The sequence below is a fragment of the Phycomyces blakesleeanus genome (genome assembly GCF_001638985.1).
Source record: "Phycomyces blakesleeanus NRRL 1555(-) unplaced genomic scaffold PHYBLscaffold_1, whole genome shotgun sequence".
In the NCBI taxonomy this organism is placed as follows: Eukaryota; Fungi; Mucoromycota; class Mucoromycetes; order Mucorales; family Phycomycetaceae; genus Phycomyces; species Phycomyces blakesleeanus.
Window position 1 is genome coordinate 1,146,216 of NW_017265134.1, and position 14,743 is coordinate 1,160,958.

At 36.9% G+C, this 14,743-nt stretch overlaps 4 protein-coding genes across 4 annotated transcripts; 2 read left to right on the forward strand and 2 right to left on the reverse strand.

The window, feature by feature from the left end:
* Positions 1-262: 262 nt before the first annotated feature.
* On the forward strand, positions 263-1,569 carry PHYBLDRAFT_161253 (hypothetical protein; the record flags this gene model as incomplete). The annotated part of the gene is made up of 5 exons (XM_018434367.1): positions 263-527; positions 586-670; positions 864-1,160; positions 1,203-1,322; positions 1,383-1,569. 5 exons carry the CDS (start codon positions 263-265, stop codon positions 1,567-1,569), a joined length of 954 nt encoding a protein of 317 aa, XP_018298656.1.
* A 3,118-nt stretch (positions 1,570-4,687) lies between these two features.
* On the forward strand, positions 4,688-6,669 carry PHYBLDRAFT_184378 (CYP5210 protein; the record flags this gene model as incomplete). Its single annotated transcript, XM_018438926.1, has 3 exons — positions 4,688-4,996; positions 5,081-5,284; positions 5,372-6,669. The coding sequence occupies 3 exons, from the start codon at positions 4,688-4,690 to the stop codon at positions 6,566-6,568; spliced, it is 1,710 nt and encodes a 569-aa protein (XP_018298657.1). The 3' UTR covers positions 6,569-6,669.
* Positions 6,670-7,056: 387 nt separating this feature from the next.
* PHYBLDRAFT_61669 (hypothetical protein) lies at positions 7,057-10,361 on the reverse strand (the record flags this gene model as incomplete). The annotated part of the gene is made up of 9 exons (XM_018440839.1): positions 7,057-7,653; positions 7,723-8,047; positions 8,122-8,126; positions 8,218-8,376; positions 8,462-8,563; positions 8,589-8,641; positions 8,670-8,781; positions 8,858-9,781; positions 9,951-10,361. 9 exons carry the CDS (start codon positions 10,359-10,361, stop codon positions 7,057-7,059), a joined length of 2,688 nt encoding a protein of 895 aa, XP_018298658.1.
* A 2,003-nt stretch (positions 10,362-12,364) lies between these two features.
* On the reverse strand, positions 12,365-13,267 carry AOX (alternative oxidase; the record flags this gene model as incomplete). Its single annotated transcript, XM_018437865.1, has 3 exons — positions 12,365-12,582; positions 12,659-13,003; positions 13,063-13,267. 3 exons carry the CDS (start codon positions 13,265-13,267, stop codon positions 12,365-12,367), a joined length of 768 nt encoding a protein of 255 aa, XP_018298659.1.
* Between the last annotated feature and the right edge of the window lie 1,476 nt (positions 13,268-14,743).

Consider the following 14,743-nt stretch of genomic DNA (forward strand, 5'->3'; position numbering starts at 1 on the left):
GTAACCAAAGTACTCATTCAAGAGCAAGCAGAAAACTATACCCTGAAAGAAATATAAAAAACGAGGTCTCGCATAATGCTGATAAAAAGATAAAAAACCTTTACAATCAAGAGTCCTCTGAAAAAGATATGTAGAGATGCAAGGCTAGTTGGATATGCTACCAAGGTCATACATGTGAGTTCCCTATTTGCCAATTTTTTTTTAAAACTTGATTGTGGTGATGAAGATATACTGATCATTGACCACAATTTTTACAAATGCTATGTTTGTAGTTTTGTCCAGGAATGCGAAAACGGCTTCCAGTTATATCCAACAATATTTCGATGAATTTAAAGAGACGTGCGAGATAGACGGATATATCCTTAAATCATTGAAGTCAATAGGATATTTGTCTACTTTTTCCATTACTTCTAGGAAATATGAAGTCTTGGTTTGTAATCGTGTTTGCAAAAATCATAAGAGAAAAGAAGCATACTTTATTTTCTGGAAAACCTCTCCTGCAAGTCATCTGAACTCTATTGTAGTTGGTTAATGGTGAGCTAAAAGAAAGTTATTTTCTATTATATTTACGGCCAAAAACTAAAGAAAATATCGGCATGGTCGCCTGTAAGACCTGGACAAGACAGAACAAGACAGAACAGGACAGAACAAGGAAGAATAACTGGCAAGGGTACTAGGTGCTTTCACAAGACAAGACAAGACAAAAAGACCAAAGTCAGAGCGGACAGAAAGAGTTAGGTAGAAACACAAATAATTGAATATAGTTTATTGTTTGAATTGTTAAAGGTATATACACTGTTAGAAAATAATGTAAAGCTATATAATAAACGATATAAAATGACACTTGTATGTATTTGTGGAAGCTGTTGGAGAACGTCAGAACTTGTCATGACACCGTCGTCTATTGAAGAAACAGATGGCCGCAAGGAAATTACCAGCAACATCAATACGTCGTGGTCGCGTTATCAGCCAATAGATTCTGAATCCAATACCTTGTATGTCCAGCCTCATATAAATTTCAAATGGCTTCACTTTCTTCAAACAGAAGCTGAGAAAAAAGCTCTTATCACTGAAGAAGTACCGGAAACGGTCACTTATAAAGCATACGTGTATCGCAAACTCAAAGAGCTTTCTTTTGCCGCGTCGTTGAACAGAAAGAAGTTTAGTTCTTTACAATAACAAATCCTTATATATATTGACAGCAATCAACCTCTAATATTCGGGAAGAAGCTCCAAAAGATTCAATCGTATAAGTCGACAATTTCGAACTTTGTCAACACCGTAAAGGCAAGGATAAGAGATGGTATTTTTTGTTCTGTCAAGTATACCGATAAACGTGGATAGCGCCTTTTTTCTCTTCCGCCTATTCATTCGTTTCAAAGGAAATCGGTTCAAATTGACGCTCAAGCATTTTGGAAACTAGCAAAAGAATATGGAATTGAAGATTATCCTAAAGGCTTCAAGAACGAGGAAATGTTGTTTAGTTTTTATTACAAGCTTTTCGATTTCTCCAAAGTTAGCTTTAGAACCAGAAAAAGCCTTTCTAATGGCAGAAAAACATTCAAATAAATCGTTACCAATGACTTTTAATAGTATTTCAAAATCAAACGATTAATATTAGAAACGTTGTATATTCTGATGGTTATCCAATATCGTTTCTGTTCTCAAAAGTCACAAAGAAAAACAATTATAATGCCTCCCAAAAAAAAATACGTTGATTTTTCAACATACATAAAAGCGCAGGTATAGCCACTCAATTGATACAATTAGTCCAAAATAAAGTCCAATTAGATGTTCTGTTGTTGTTCAAGGCACCCTTTGGATTTAGTTTACTATATGACCTTTTGGCTGTATATCTACTAAAGTCTCCTGATATAATTTAGATAGTAACAGGTAGAAAAACTAAATATTCCTGTTTTGAGAGCTTGTAACAAATCAATTGTTTATTAAAGAATGATTTTGTAAGCTTGATATCTAGGGATATTAGCCTACTATATAATTGAAGTATTGGGTTCATATTTAACATGCAGTAATTAGTTTTAAAGAAGGTTTTTTCTTTCTTTCTTTCTTTGGGATCTCAATTATGATACATGCAAAAAATATATATATAGCCTTGATATATATACAGTGAGGGGCAAAAAGAATCGCCTTTTTTTTAAAATGCCGAAATCAGCAAACGTAATAGTTTTTCTCTTTTTCTCTTAAATTAACATTTTATGAAATGAACAATCAAACCGAATGCACAAAAAAGATTACTAAGATTTCCACCAATGGACATAAAAACACGGATAATACAACTCGTGCAATCATTGTCCATGAGAGTGTTAAGAATGGCACTAGTCAGGTTGACATTGCCAAAAAAGTAGGCGTAAGCAAAGACGTGGTGAAGCGTGTTCTTCAGAGCTACAAAAAAACTGGCTCGCATATGGCTGCACCACGACCTGGTAGACCTTTAAAGTTGAATGAGAGAGACAAAGAGGAATTATGCTTCAGATTAGCCGTGATCCAACACAGCTAATGAGTACCATTGCTAGAACCTTGCCCACACCAGTTTCTGTAAAGACTTTGAGAAAGTTTCTTCGCAAGGCTGGAATATACTCTCGAAAGATGATTCCGAAACCAAAGATTTCGGAAATCAATCGTAAAAAGCGATTGCAATGGGCTAAGGAACATCTGCACTGGAAAACGACAGATTGGAATTCCGTCATCTAGTCTGATGAGTCAAAGATCAAGCTCCACGGAAGTGATGGGCGCCGGTGCGTTCTCAGGCCAAACGGCAAGGGCTTTAAGCCCAACTTTGTCTCGCCAACTGTGAAGTTTGGAGGTGGCTCCATTATGGTCTGGGGGTGCTTCTATGGAAAGACTGTCGGAGTTTTAGACGTTGTGCCTGGAAATATCGATTCCAAGAAGTATGTTGCAACCTTGGAAAGAGCCTACTTCCCTTCTTTAAAGGCATTCAAAGAGAAAGATAGCTGGAGAAGATTTCAACTGCAAGAGGATAACGCTAGCTGCCATGTGAGTGCGCTGACAAAAGAATGGAAGAAAAAAAACAAGGTGAAACTTTTGGGCAGCTGGCCACCTCAAAGTCCAGACTTGAATCCAATCGAGCATCTCTGGGCATATCTCAAGCGTAGAGTGCGTATGAACAGATACAACCTGTATAGCATTTACCATTTGAGACATGCCGTAATAAGGGAATGGAAGTTAATCCCCCAGAAGTATTTGCAGAGTTTGGTCCGGAGCATGAACAGAAGATGTCAAGCTGTAATAGATGCAAATGGTCATAATACCAAGTACTAAAATAAAGACTCTTCTATAAAATAATAAGAACAAGTGCTTTCAACTTTAATTTGAAGTAGTTTGGGAGCTGTAAGTGCTGTATTTGCTTCTTTTCTTTAAGCATGAAAAATAGATATATTTTGGAGAACAATCGGGATCTTAAAAAAAAGGCGATTCTTTTTGCCCCTCACTGTATATGATTATAACCATTTGAAAAGTTGGGTAGCTGAGTATGTCTTTTAAACAATTACAAGTTAATAACCTAATTATCTAACTAATATTTTTGCATAGCTATATTAAAGACCAAAATATTTTCTATGCCTTTGTGATCTTATTATGCAGATGTATTTGGTGGCTTTAAAGAAGCTGGATTTGTAGGTAACGTTTTTTTTTTTGGATAAATCCGAATTTTATAATGGGAGTTAAGGAGAGTAAATTGTTGTTAGGAGTATTACAATGATAGGATAAGATCATTTTGAGGCTAAATAGATGCCTATAATGATCCAGAAAATATATATATATAAAGTGTTATCTTCAGCATGGTTATTTCATTAACGACACTTACAAGAGGTTGAAAATATGTATAGGTCAGAGGGACGTCCTAACGCACTATGCTAGGAACTGATTAAAGAGAAAGAGGAGCCCGAGAAAGTATAATTATTTAAATGTATGTGGAAAGAATTGGAAAATCAAAGGATTAATACCAAAGGTTTAGAGGTGGAACAATAATGCCTCATCAAATGGTGTGTATGTGTGTGTGGAATCTTAAAAGATAAGAAGAATAATTAAAGGCACTTGAAAGTTTACATAATGTGCATGGTATAATCAACCTGAAGTTTATCCAGAGGCATTATATATATATATATATATATTACAAGGATTTAATGACATTTCCTATAGATTTTTTTGCTTGTTTTATACCCCCCTCTTCGTCTTCGTTTTCGTCTTCTTCCTCCTGGATTTGTCCCCTTATTCCTTTGCATTTTTCAATTGTAGACTCTATTCTCTATGATATATTAAGCCAATTGTATAATAGAAGTGCTGAGCCAACTGACGTATAAAATTGAGAGATAAATTTGGTCGAGTCAAATCTTATTTAAGATAATATTCCTTAATGTACTACGGATATTTCTTTTATACTTCTAATAAAAAAAGTGACATTTTGTTGTCTGGGGTTACATTTCACATCCAATAATTAATTATTTTATCCAAAAACGTAGCATTACGTATGCTGAGCTGTGGAAACAATAAGAAGATTAACTTTACGGTGTCACACACAGCCCAAACATTTAAAATATAAAAATAAATATAAAAATAAATATAAATAGAAGGACAGAAAAAGCTAATCTATTATCCTCTATTCTTCTTGCTTTCTTCTCTACTTCTCTTTACTTACATTACATAACCCATGCAGCAATCGATCGAGGCGTTCAAAGCAATTAGACTCCAGGACACCCTCCAAGCAACCCATCAACACTGGAATGTGCTACTCGGTCTGGCAGAAAAATATATCAATCAGAAAGTCCTTAGTCCACTTGGTATAAATGCTTCCGTCCAGAGAGTACTCACTGGTGTTGGATTGGCGAGTTACTTTGGCTACATTATATCCAAATACTTTATCTACCGATTATACCTCAACCCAGTTAATAAGATACCCGGGCCACCCGTAAGCTGGTTTCCATTTACTGGAAATGCTATCGAGATTATTAAGCTAGAGGTAAGAATGATGCTTATTAAAGCAAGAACCTATAGCTGTTTCAATATGCTTCCAATAAATACTCAATTACATATATGTATATAGTCGGGAGCCCCTCACAAGATATGGAAAGATAAATATGGTGGAATTATTAGTTATCATGGCCCTTGGAATAGTCCTAGAGTATTGGTGACAGATGCCAAACTCCTCAAATCAATTTTGACAACAAACGAATATGACTACATCAAAGCACCACAAACAAGTGATTTTCTTCGAAAATTCATCGGAAATGGTCTTTTAGTAGCCGAGGTAAAATAAAGAGAAGAAGAAGAAAAGTTTGGTGTAAAACAAATACACAAGACTAATATAGAATTATTTTTATTGTTTTTCAAAAAGGGGCAAGAGCATAGAAAGCAACGCAAGATGCTCAATCCAGCCTTCAGCGTTAATACCATACGTTACATGGTTCCTATGATGGCTATTCCTGGTGTTCATCTATACAAGAAATGGCAAAAGGCTCTTAAAGAAACCGACGCGCTTGAAGCCAATGTCTCCCACGAACTCAGTCTTGCAACCCTAGATGTGATTGCTATCGCAGGCTTTGGAGAAGAATTCGAAGCTGTCAAGTTGGCCGACACACCTGAAAGGAACAAACTTGGTGAAGCTTACATGCTTATATTTTCGCCTGAAAAGAGTATCATGCGCTTCCTTTCCTTCTTTTTCCCTATTCTCAACAAACTGCCTACACAACGAAACCGTAAGGTTAATCATGATCTTAGAACCCTGGGAACTGAAAGCAGATATTTGGTGGAGCGAGGCAAGAAGCGTACCGAGGAAAATGATTCTAAGAATTCCAAAGATATATTGTCCTTGATGGTGAAAGAAATTGACGAAGATGGGCTGGGCATGACTGTATCCGAACTACAGGATCAGTGTCTGACCTTCTTGGCTGCCGGGCATGAAACAACAAGTGTGGCTTTGAGTTGGTGTTTGTGGTTACTTGCCAAAAACCCGGGAATCCAAGATGAGCTTCGAGAGGAAATCCGACCTCTCTTTAGAAACCTTGACACCGACCATCATATGTTTGACAGTTCGAAGGATAGTAGAGAAATGGCAATTAAGAACGAAGCAAGCGTACCTAGCTACGATGATATCAATAGTCTCAAGTTACTCAACAATGTCTGCAAGGAAACCCTGCGCGTTATTCCACCTGTTCCTGTCACTAACCGCGTCACTCGAAAGGAAGTTATCCTAGGCGACTATATTCTTCCAAAGGGAACTGACGTATTTATCAGCATTATCGCCAATCACCATTCTAAGCAAATCTGGGGAGACGATGCTGAGACATTCAGACCCTCAAGGTGGGACGAAGAGTTAGCCAGTAAGGTCAGCCCTTACGAGTATATGCCATTCTTGGCAGGTGGAAGACAATGCATTGGCTACAAGTTTGCATTGGTTGAGATGAAGATTCTCTTGGCAATCTTAATTATGGACTTTAAGTTTAGTGAGAAGCCTGGATTTGAGCCCAAGAAAGAGCAATTGATTACCCTTAGACCCTCTCCCAACATGACACTTATTCTCGAGAAGGCCTAATAAATAGACGCCTATTTTTTTTTCTGGCTGTTGTTGTTGTTGTTGGATTGATTATTCAAAATTCAAAAATGAAATAAAATTAAGTGTAGATAGCAAGAAACAAAGAAAAACATTAAAGAATTATACAATGTAAAGATAATAGTGGTACTAATAATATTACTTAGAGGTCTTGACAGTAAAATGAAGATACCCAACCAAACGTATCTTCTCTACTAACATACAACCAGCCATCCTCTTCATTGGGAACATGCCAAACTTGGAGAATTTCTCCTTTTTTTATATCTAGGGTATCATGATTCTCATCATTGTAGTCAGAAATCACAACACACCTGAAAAGAGGTTCGTTTCCAGAACGTGCGCCATCTATTAGAAGTCGAGTGTTATTGAATTTTTATAGGCAATCAAAATTCTATATTTGGGTGTGTAAATATATAATAATATTTTTCCTTCTTCTTTTGGATAAATAAATAAAATTCAAATATTTTTTTTCACTTGCATTCTTTTGGCTGGGTCCTTCTGTCAAAGTATAAATCTGTGGATCGTTCACTAATCGGTGTATCTATAGAGCTCCCTGTCGCGTGAGAATCTGACCGTGAGTTTAGCGAGATACTGGACTCGAATTCGCCCGGAATTGCACCAGGAACTGACTCCCATTGCTCTTTGTTCAAAGGTGAAATATTGTTCAGCAACACCAAAGTTTCTTCCATAGATATCGCGTACTGTCTAAGAATACTATCGCTGGTGCCTATATTCCCTCCTTCTACCAGTTTAGCCCACTCCCGACTGAGCCGTTTGTTAAATTCTGTCTGAACCATTGCCAGGTTCCCGACCAATATATCAAAATAAATCATCGTCAAGCGAAAGAATTCCGGCAGCTCTTCCACAAGCTGGGCGTTAATTGATACATATGCGTCAGCTGATTCTTGAAGAGTTTTGTCGACAGTGTCCCCTCTCGACTTTATATCTCGTGCTCGATCATAATCTAATAGTTTCTGAGCTCGTTTGTTGATCACTTGAGCAGGGTTTTCGAATGTTTTGAGAAAATCATCAACTACAACATATACATGCCCACGCACCATTACATCCTATAATATGATATATACCAATATTGTGCTGTCAATTTTTTTTTCCTTTTTCATTTTTAAATGGCTTACCAAATCTCGGGACATAACCATAGAGAAATTCGAGACAAGGCTGTGGAAGCGTTTGATACACTCTACACTCCGAACACGAACACCGCCCCAGGATATGTACAGGTTTTCCATGCTAGCTGAGAAAATCTGGAGATGATCAAAGTGGTCCTTGACTTGACGAACCCAACTCTGAACATCTCTTGCTAATTGACGAGTGACCTCTTGTTGATGCTCAAACTTCATGTGAAGGCTGTCAAAAAAGGCGTCCTGTGTAGGCTCAGCAGAGAAACCGGCCACCTGCTTGAGTTTCTGCGCATTTCGTGTAATTTTTTTGTTGAAGCCATGTCTACAGATCATGATCAACGCCAATTTTCATTTTTTTTTGGAGATTTCTCTTTCACACATTTTTTCTTTACTTACACAACCTATAAGTATTCGTTACTCAGTATTTAAAAGTATAATTCTCAAAAAAAAAATCAAAAGAGAGAAGAAAAAACTTTATCACCAAGTACTTACACTGATATCTGTCTTCTTTTTATCTCCGACGATTTTTTCCACAATGTCCTTTCGTCGCTTGATCTCATTAATATGATCAGCTACTTCTTGTATTCCTTTTGTAGCAATAGCCAAATCCTCGTATTCAGGATCATTTTGAGGTGTTAATATCATCAGTTCCTATAACAATAATGATAATCAAAGTATAACCCAACATTATTGTCATTTTACAAGACAAAGGAATATATTTTTGTGTTAAGATTACCTTTAATAATAGTGGGTATTTAAGTACGCGTTGAACAGGTTTGATTAACAGACTACCAAGATCCCAACTCATAGTTTTCCCTTCGAGTTGTTCTCTGCATCTCTAAGAGTATATGAACAAATATTACATTAGTCGAATACTTAATAAGAATAATAGTAAAAGCATTCTTTCTCTTTCTCTCTTTTTTTTTTATAAAAATTTAAACTACTTGCAGCAAAAAAGGCTTGAATTTCGGGCTTTGTTTCAAGTTCTTGTAATTTGATTACTGCATCTTCATGCCGTTTGCAATAATCACAATATATATCGTCTATGCTTGTCATCTATTAATTTTTATTTAGGTAGGGTACATCAGTAAAATAATTGAATTAGATACACCATTCTAAGTTTATTTATTACCATATCATTAAACACTGCACCGATTGTGGGAGTATTTGAAGATGTGTTAAGCCCACCATCATTTGACTCTGTAGGTAGGTCATTCTCGGGACGACAGGCTTCTTCCAATTTTGTCACAAAATTTGATTCGAATGTAAGAATTGCCAAAAGATTTGAAAACAGGATCTTGACATCATTTTTATCAAATAATGGTGGCTGCGCTTGATCATAGAATGTCTGTTTGAGAAGTTGCATGTCTGCTTGATAGATGCGTTCAGTCTGGATAAGTTCATGGACAACCTTGGACCTCTTGAGGGCTTTGGACATTCCATCATCTTTTCCAGAAAGCTGGGGTGATATCGGTAAAGAGCCCGCAAAGGAGCCTCCCGAAGAAGGAGGGGGAGTAGAATGGGAGTTGATTGGCGTTTCTCTGATTATTGATATAGAGTCTTTGAGTGAAGTGTCTTCATTGTGGGTACTATTGGCAAACCAACTAGCAATAGATACTCCATGATTCCAAGCTCTTCTAGAAGGTGATCCTGGGGTAGAAGAGGTTGTAGATGTAGAAGTAGCGCTATTCCCTGTTAGCGAACGGGCCACAAGAGATATTGGCGTTGCATGAATAATGTTTGATTTGATTGCTGGATTGGAAGTGCGTCTAGGAAGGACTTTGTTGCGTCCAAGAGGGAGGTCGGGGGGTCTGGAGATTACACGTGGCTTGGGGTTCGAAGAGTGGGGAGAGGTAGGGACTACTGGACGTGGGGTAGGCTGCTCAAGACATTGGGCGAGTTCTAGCGTAAATGATCCCTTTTGTGGTAGATGGCTTGATCGTGGACTAGGTACCTCTTCTGTTGGGCGAGTTACGGATAGGCGAGGTTTTGGAAGGACTTTTGGTGGTGCCGAGACATTTGAAATCGTCGGTACAAGTTGAACCTTTTTATGAATCTTTTCTTTTATTTTAGTTTAATATATCATATCCTCCCCCCCCCCCCCACATTACGCTTATATATATATATATATATATTGCACTTGTATGGTCTATGGTTTTTATACACACACATATATATATACACATATATATACACATATATTTATTTAAAGTTTTCTGCCTTACCTCTGGTACTGTTGGCTGTTTTTGTTGAAATCTAGCACGAATATCTTTAAATGCGAGTGGTGCTTGTTCCTCCTCATCTTTCTCATTCTTGGTTGAATCAGTTGTTGGGGTTGGTGTAGGGGGATAATTGCTAGTGACCTGAATGCCTCCTTGGCTGGAATTAGACGAATGAGGACGATCGTTTGTAAGCCGTAAAGACGGAGGTTTTGGTGGAAGGCCTGGTTTGACGAGTGTTTGTAATGTGTTGGTAGATGGATGAATATTGGTTTGAAATGCACGCGAGAGTCGATTGACAGATCCATCTTTAGAATTAGTAGTCGGAGAAGAATTTGCTAAACTGCGTTGTCGTGGAGTTGCATCCAATGTCTTGGAGAATGCATCGGGACCATGATGTATAGGAGATGGGTCCATGGTCGTTTGCTATTTTTTGCTATTATTATTTTTGTGCTATTGCTGTCGTTGCTGCAGTTTATCGTTTCTCTGAATGAGTGAGTGGTTAAGTGAGAGTGAAAGTGTGTCTATGTATATATGTATATATGTATTTAACTTTGAGAAAAAAAATATTAATCCCAGAGTTGGTCTTCTTGGTTGGTAACGTAGTACTATGAAAGAAAGAAGAATTGTTTCCCGTCATTCTTTTTATATATATATATTCTATACATACACAAAAATAAGAATTATCGGCTTACATACGAGATCTTTTCTCAACGAGCTCTTTGTAATTTCTTGCCGTCTTTCATGATTGGTCTTGTCCCTCTCAAGTTAGTCTCATTTGTTTACCTACACAGTTCGTACGTAGGCCTTTGACATACTTGGCATTGTTTATACTTATTCCGACGACGATCCTAGAATATCAACTTCCATAATAGGGAATTACATTCTATATCTAATCACCTCTTTGTGTGGATGTGTGTCTGTTTGTGAATATTACTCATATAATTCTTTATTTGCAGTCAAAGCGTTCTTATAATTATCCTCTTTGCTTAATTTCTTTTTCTTTAAATACGCCCACCGAAACATCTACACACATCTTCGATTCCCAGTAAAACAAAAGGGTCGAAAATAAGAAAATCAATTGGGGTAATACCGGGGATATAATATTAGATAGTACAAGTATAAAGCTAGGATATTATAACAAACCACCTTGCAAGATAACACAATTCATATAGAGATTTCTCAAATAAAATAATAGTCTAATATTTTTTCAGCTGTTCAAAGTAGGCTACTTATCTGTGAAGTTAGCAAGAAGTGAAATGTTGTAGATTTTCACTAAGGGAAGAATAAAGGCAAAAATATTTAGAACTAGAAAGAATCTTGTTTAATATTTATAAGATAATTGAACTTGGATTAAACTTCTTTTCTTGAGAACGCAAGCAGGCAGGCAATAATCGAAAGTTTTGGGAATACATGATATGATAAATACTATGCCGACTACCAGATTTTCTTTTTAATATCTCTCGCCTATACTACATTTGCTACCTAGAAAGCATTAGTATTCTCTATCAAGGATATTAAGTGTATTTGTTGGTCTTTATCCCACTCTTTTGAGTAACATAACTGAGACTACATGCCAAATATGATACTTAAAAGAATACAAACATTTCTTATATAGCGTCTGCTCACTTTCACAACCACAAGCTTTTCCAAAATTTCTCGGTCCCACCATGATTGACATGATAAACAGTTTATTTGCTTAAATTCTGTGGTTTCAGAAATAACTCTAAAAATAAAAGCATGCTTGATAATCGGGACCAGGATGATACCGGGTTGTAGGGAAGCTGATATTCCGAATACAGTATCTGTCTTATTTCCTATTTTATTTTATTCAAACATGCTTCATAATTTTCCTGTTAGTAAATATACGTTTCAGAGCTACTCGTAAATGATAATCCGATTGTATAAATACGGCTATACGGGACCCCAGGATGGCCTATTTTCTCAATTGAAAGACCTTGAAAAGTATTTTAGTAATATATTGACAGATTGGTTTATCTCATGAGACATAGATATTATCTGAGATAGTTCATAGTACTTATTTAAGGGTATTAGAAGCGAATATGGCTTGAAACTCTTTAAATATTTTATTTGTGGCATTCAAGAGCTACGATAAGCAATGAATTTTAAGATGTGAAGGACCAGGAAATCCTAACAAGTTTTTCGAAAGGTGTCGTTGAATTGGGACATCAGTCATTTTCACATTTACAAATTCGATGATCCAATCGAGTATATTTATTCTATGTCGACTATTTACACATGTAAAGATTTGTACAAGTGTGTTTAGATGTGCAAATATGCAAACGTATGTCCATAAATAGGAATGTACAAGTAATATATAATAGAGAGAGAAAAGACATAAATACGATTTGTAGAGAATATACAATAATAAGATCTAATATGAAACGAACTGATTTTTATCAGTGAAGAGATGTTTGAGTGTAATGTGGAGATTTCGCTACTCTCCTGGATTGTTCTTCGCTATAGGCCTTAGCTTGTACATCAGCTAAGAGGTTCTCACGATGTGCTGCAATACGATCCGCAAAGTGGTGGTTTGCGTCTCGATGAAGTGCCTCGTCTGCACGAATGGCCAAGACAGTGTCACGAACGGAAGCTCCAGGCTGGAGGTTGTAATAATCTAAAGAATTATATTGGTTAATAAAAATAAATAAAGCAAGCTCATGTTTGAATGTTATCGGGGATTATCTTCTTACCAATAGCGATAGGAGGGGCGGGGCCATTGGAGATCAAGCCGGCGTCAAGGTCATCCAAGAAGTGGGTGTAAGAGATTACGGCTTCTTCTTCAAGATAGCCACACATACGATGGGCGATTCTTGGTGAAAATACGTAAAGCCAGAAGTAGGCATTGAAGAACACACCCTGGGCACCAAGAACAAGGAGACGGTTGGCTAGACTAGGTTGGAGACACTTCATCCATGTCATCAAATGCATACGCTCATTCTCAGCCTCGTGGAGTAAATGAATGATCCACCCGTGATCTTCAGACATGTTTCTCAAAGATTTCATATGACGGAGCATACCACCGACCATACCAGGGACTATAATATATTACATATTAATACCTTAATAATAAGCTCTATTTTCAGGTTTGTATTACCTGCTGCAATGGTTTCCAACATCACTGCTCTCATGTAATGATCTCTTCCAAAGTATGTATCGGGTAAAGTACGGAGCATCTTGATAAAACGCTGGGCTACCCTGTCTCCAAAGTCATTGGGCTTGTAGTGCTTTCCGACTTCAACGTCAATTGCTGAAAGTTCTTTGGAGGATAATTTTTCATGGCGAGTGAATTCTTCACGCATTGGTGCAGGATGAGTACCCTTGACTTCTCGCATCAATTCCTCAGGCATTTCTGAGATAGTAAAAGTCTTTTTCTGGTCTTTGGTGTTCAAGAAAGCCTTTTGAGATGAGCAAGAGAATGCCCTAACCGCAGAGGAGGGTATGCTTGCTACGAGATTATGAGAGGTTGCTCTGGCACCTGAGGCTAGGAGAGCTTTCGAGAGACTGGTCTTGATCATTGTGAATAAAGGCAGGGGAGTTTGAGTACAAGAGTTAATTGAACAGAAAATACTTGATCTGTTTTTATATAATATGCAGAAAAAAATGATAAGCTATTTTGACTACAGATCTATTTATTTTAATATATAATACCCGTGGAAGTGATCTGAAGGATGGAAGGCTAGTCCCGGGGTCGGACTATTGAATTGAGTCATTTACGATTTTGCATTGTTTAACAATTTACCCTAAGCTTGAGATCATTACACACACACATATATATATATATATACCCACTTGCTTACAATTAATACACTAATTATGTCGTCACTTAAGCTAGAAGCCCCGTTATTGGGTCGTTAATATCCATAGATAGAAGAAGAAAAAGAGAATCAACATATTTTTCATAAAGAACAGTGACAGACAGTGGAACAGGCAAACTCGGCAAGAATAGGGAGTTGATTAGGAGATGCATATTTGCATCTTTGGTTAACGCTTTTCTCGGCGGTGATCGCCTATCGACTCATAATCTTAATCTTTTGTTATTTTTATTTTTATTTATTAAAAATAAACATAATAAATATAGTGGTTTCTATTAATTAAAATATTAATACTACTATTGACATTGTCATTGGACATACAGTCATTCCAACTATTATGTGGCCCGTACCGAGCCAGCAGATTATTCGGGAAGGGCTGTGACGTGGAAATCCAGTATTTAGGAGAACTAAGACCAAGACGATTGGGCGTGCATTGTGTCCAACACTTATATTCTTCTAGTACATGAATTACAATAAAATCATCTTTTTTTTCTCGTAAAGTCTAGTATTGTCGTAGAAGACATAGATCGATCTGATCACTTGGAGCTGTTTGGAAGGTTTAGATAATCTTACAAGTCATTATCATTTGTATTCTCCCTGTGCCAATCCTGCTCCATATACATTTCCTATCTCTCTCTACTATAATGCTTGTAAATCTCTCTCGCCAACATTACACAAGAAGTAGAGTCGCTGGTTATGAATCTGATGTCGTGCAAAGAAAATGTATTCAACAATTATGTCACTCATGTAAAATCAAAGTCGTGTTCAAATTTAATACACTACGACTAAAAAAAGAGTAGTAACATAAATGTCACCTTTTACATACTAAAAAATGGCAGATATGAGTCTGTATAGGGCCAAAATAAACACTACTACCATTTTTTATAAGAAAAAGGCCAGGCGGCCTTCCTTTTTTTATTACACTTTCTCTTTTAATCTACTGTCTCAACGGCTAGTAGTAAA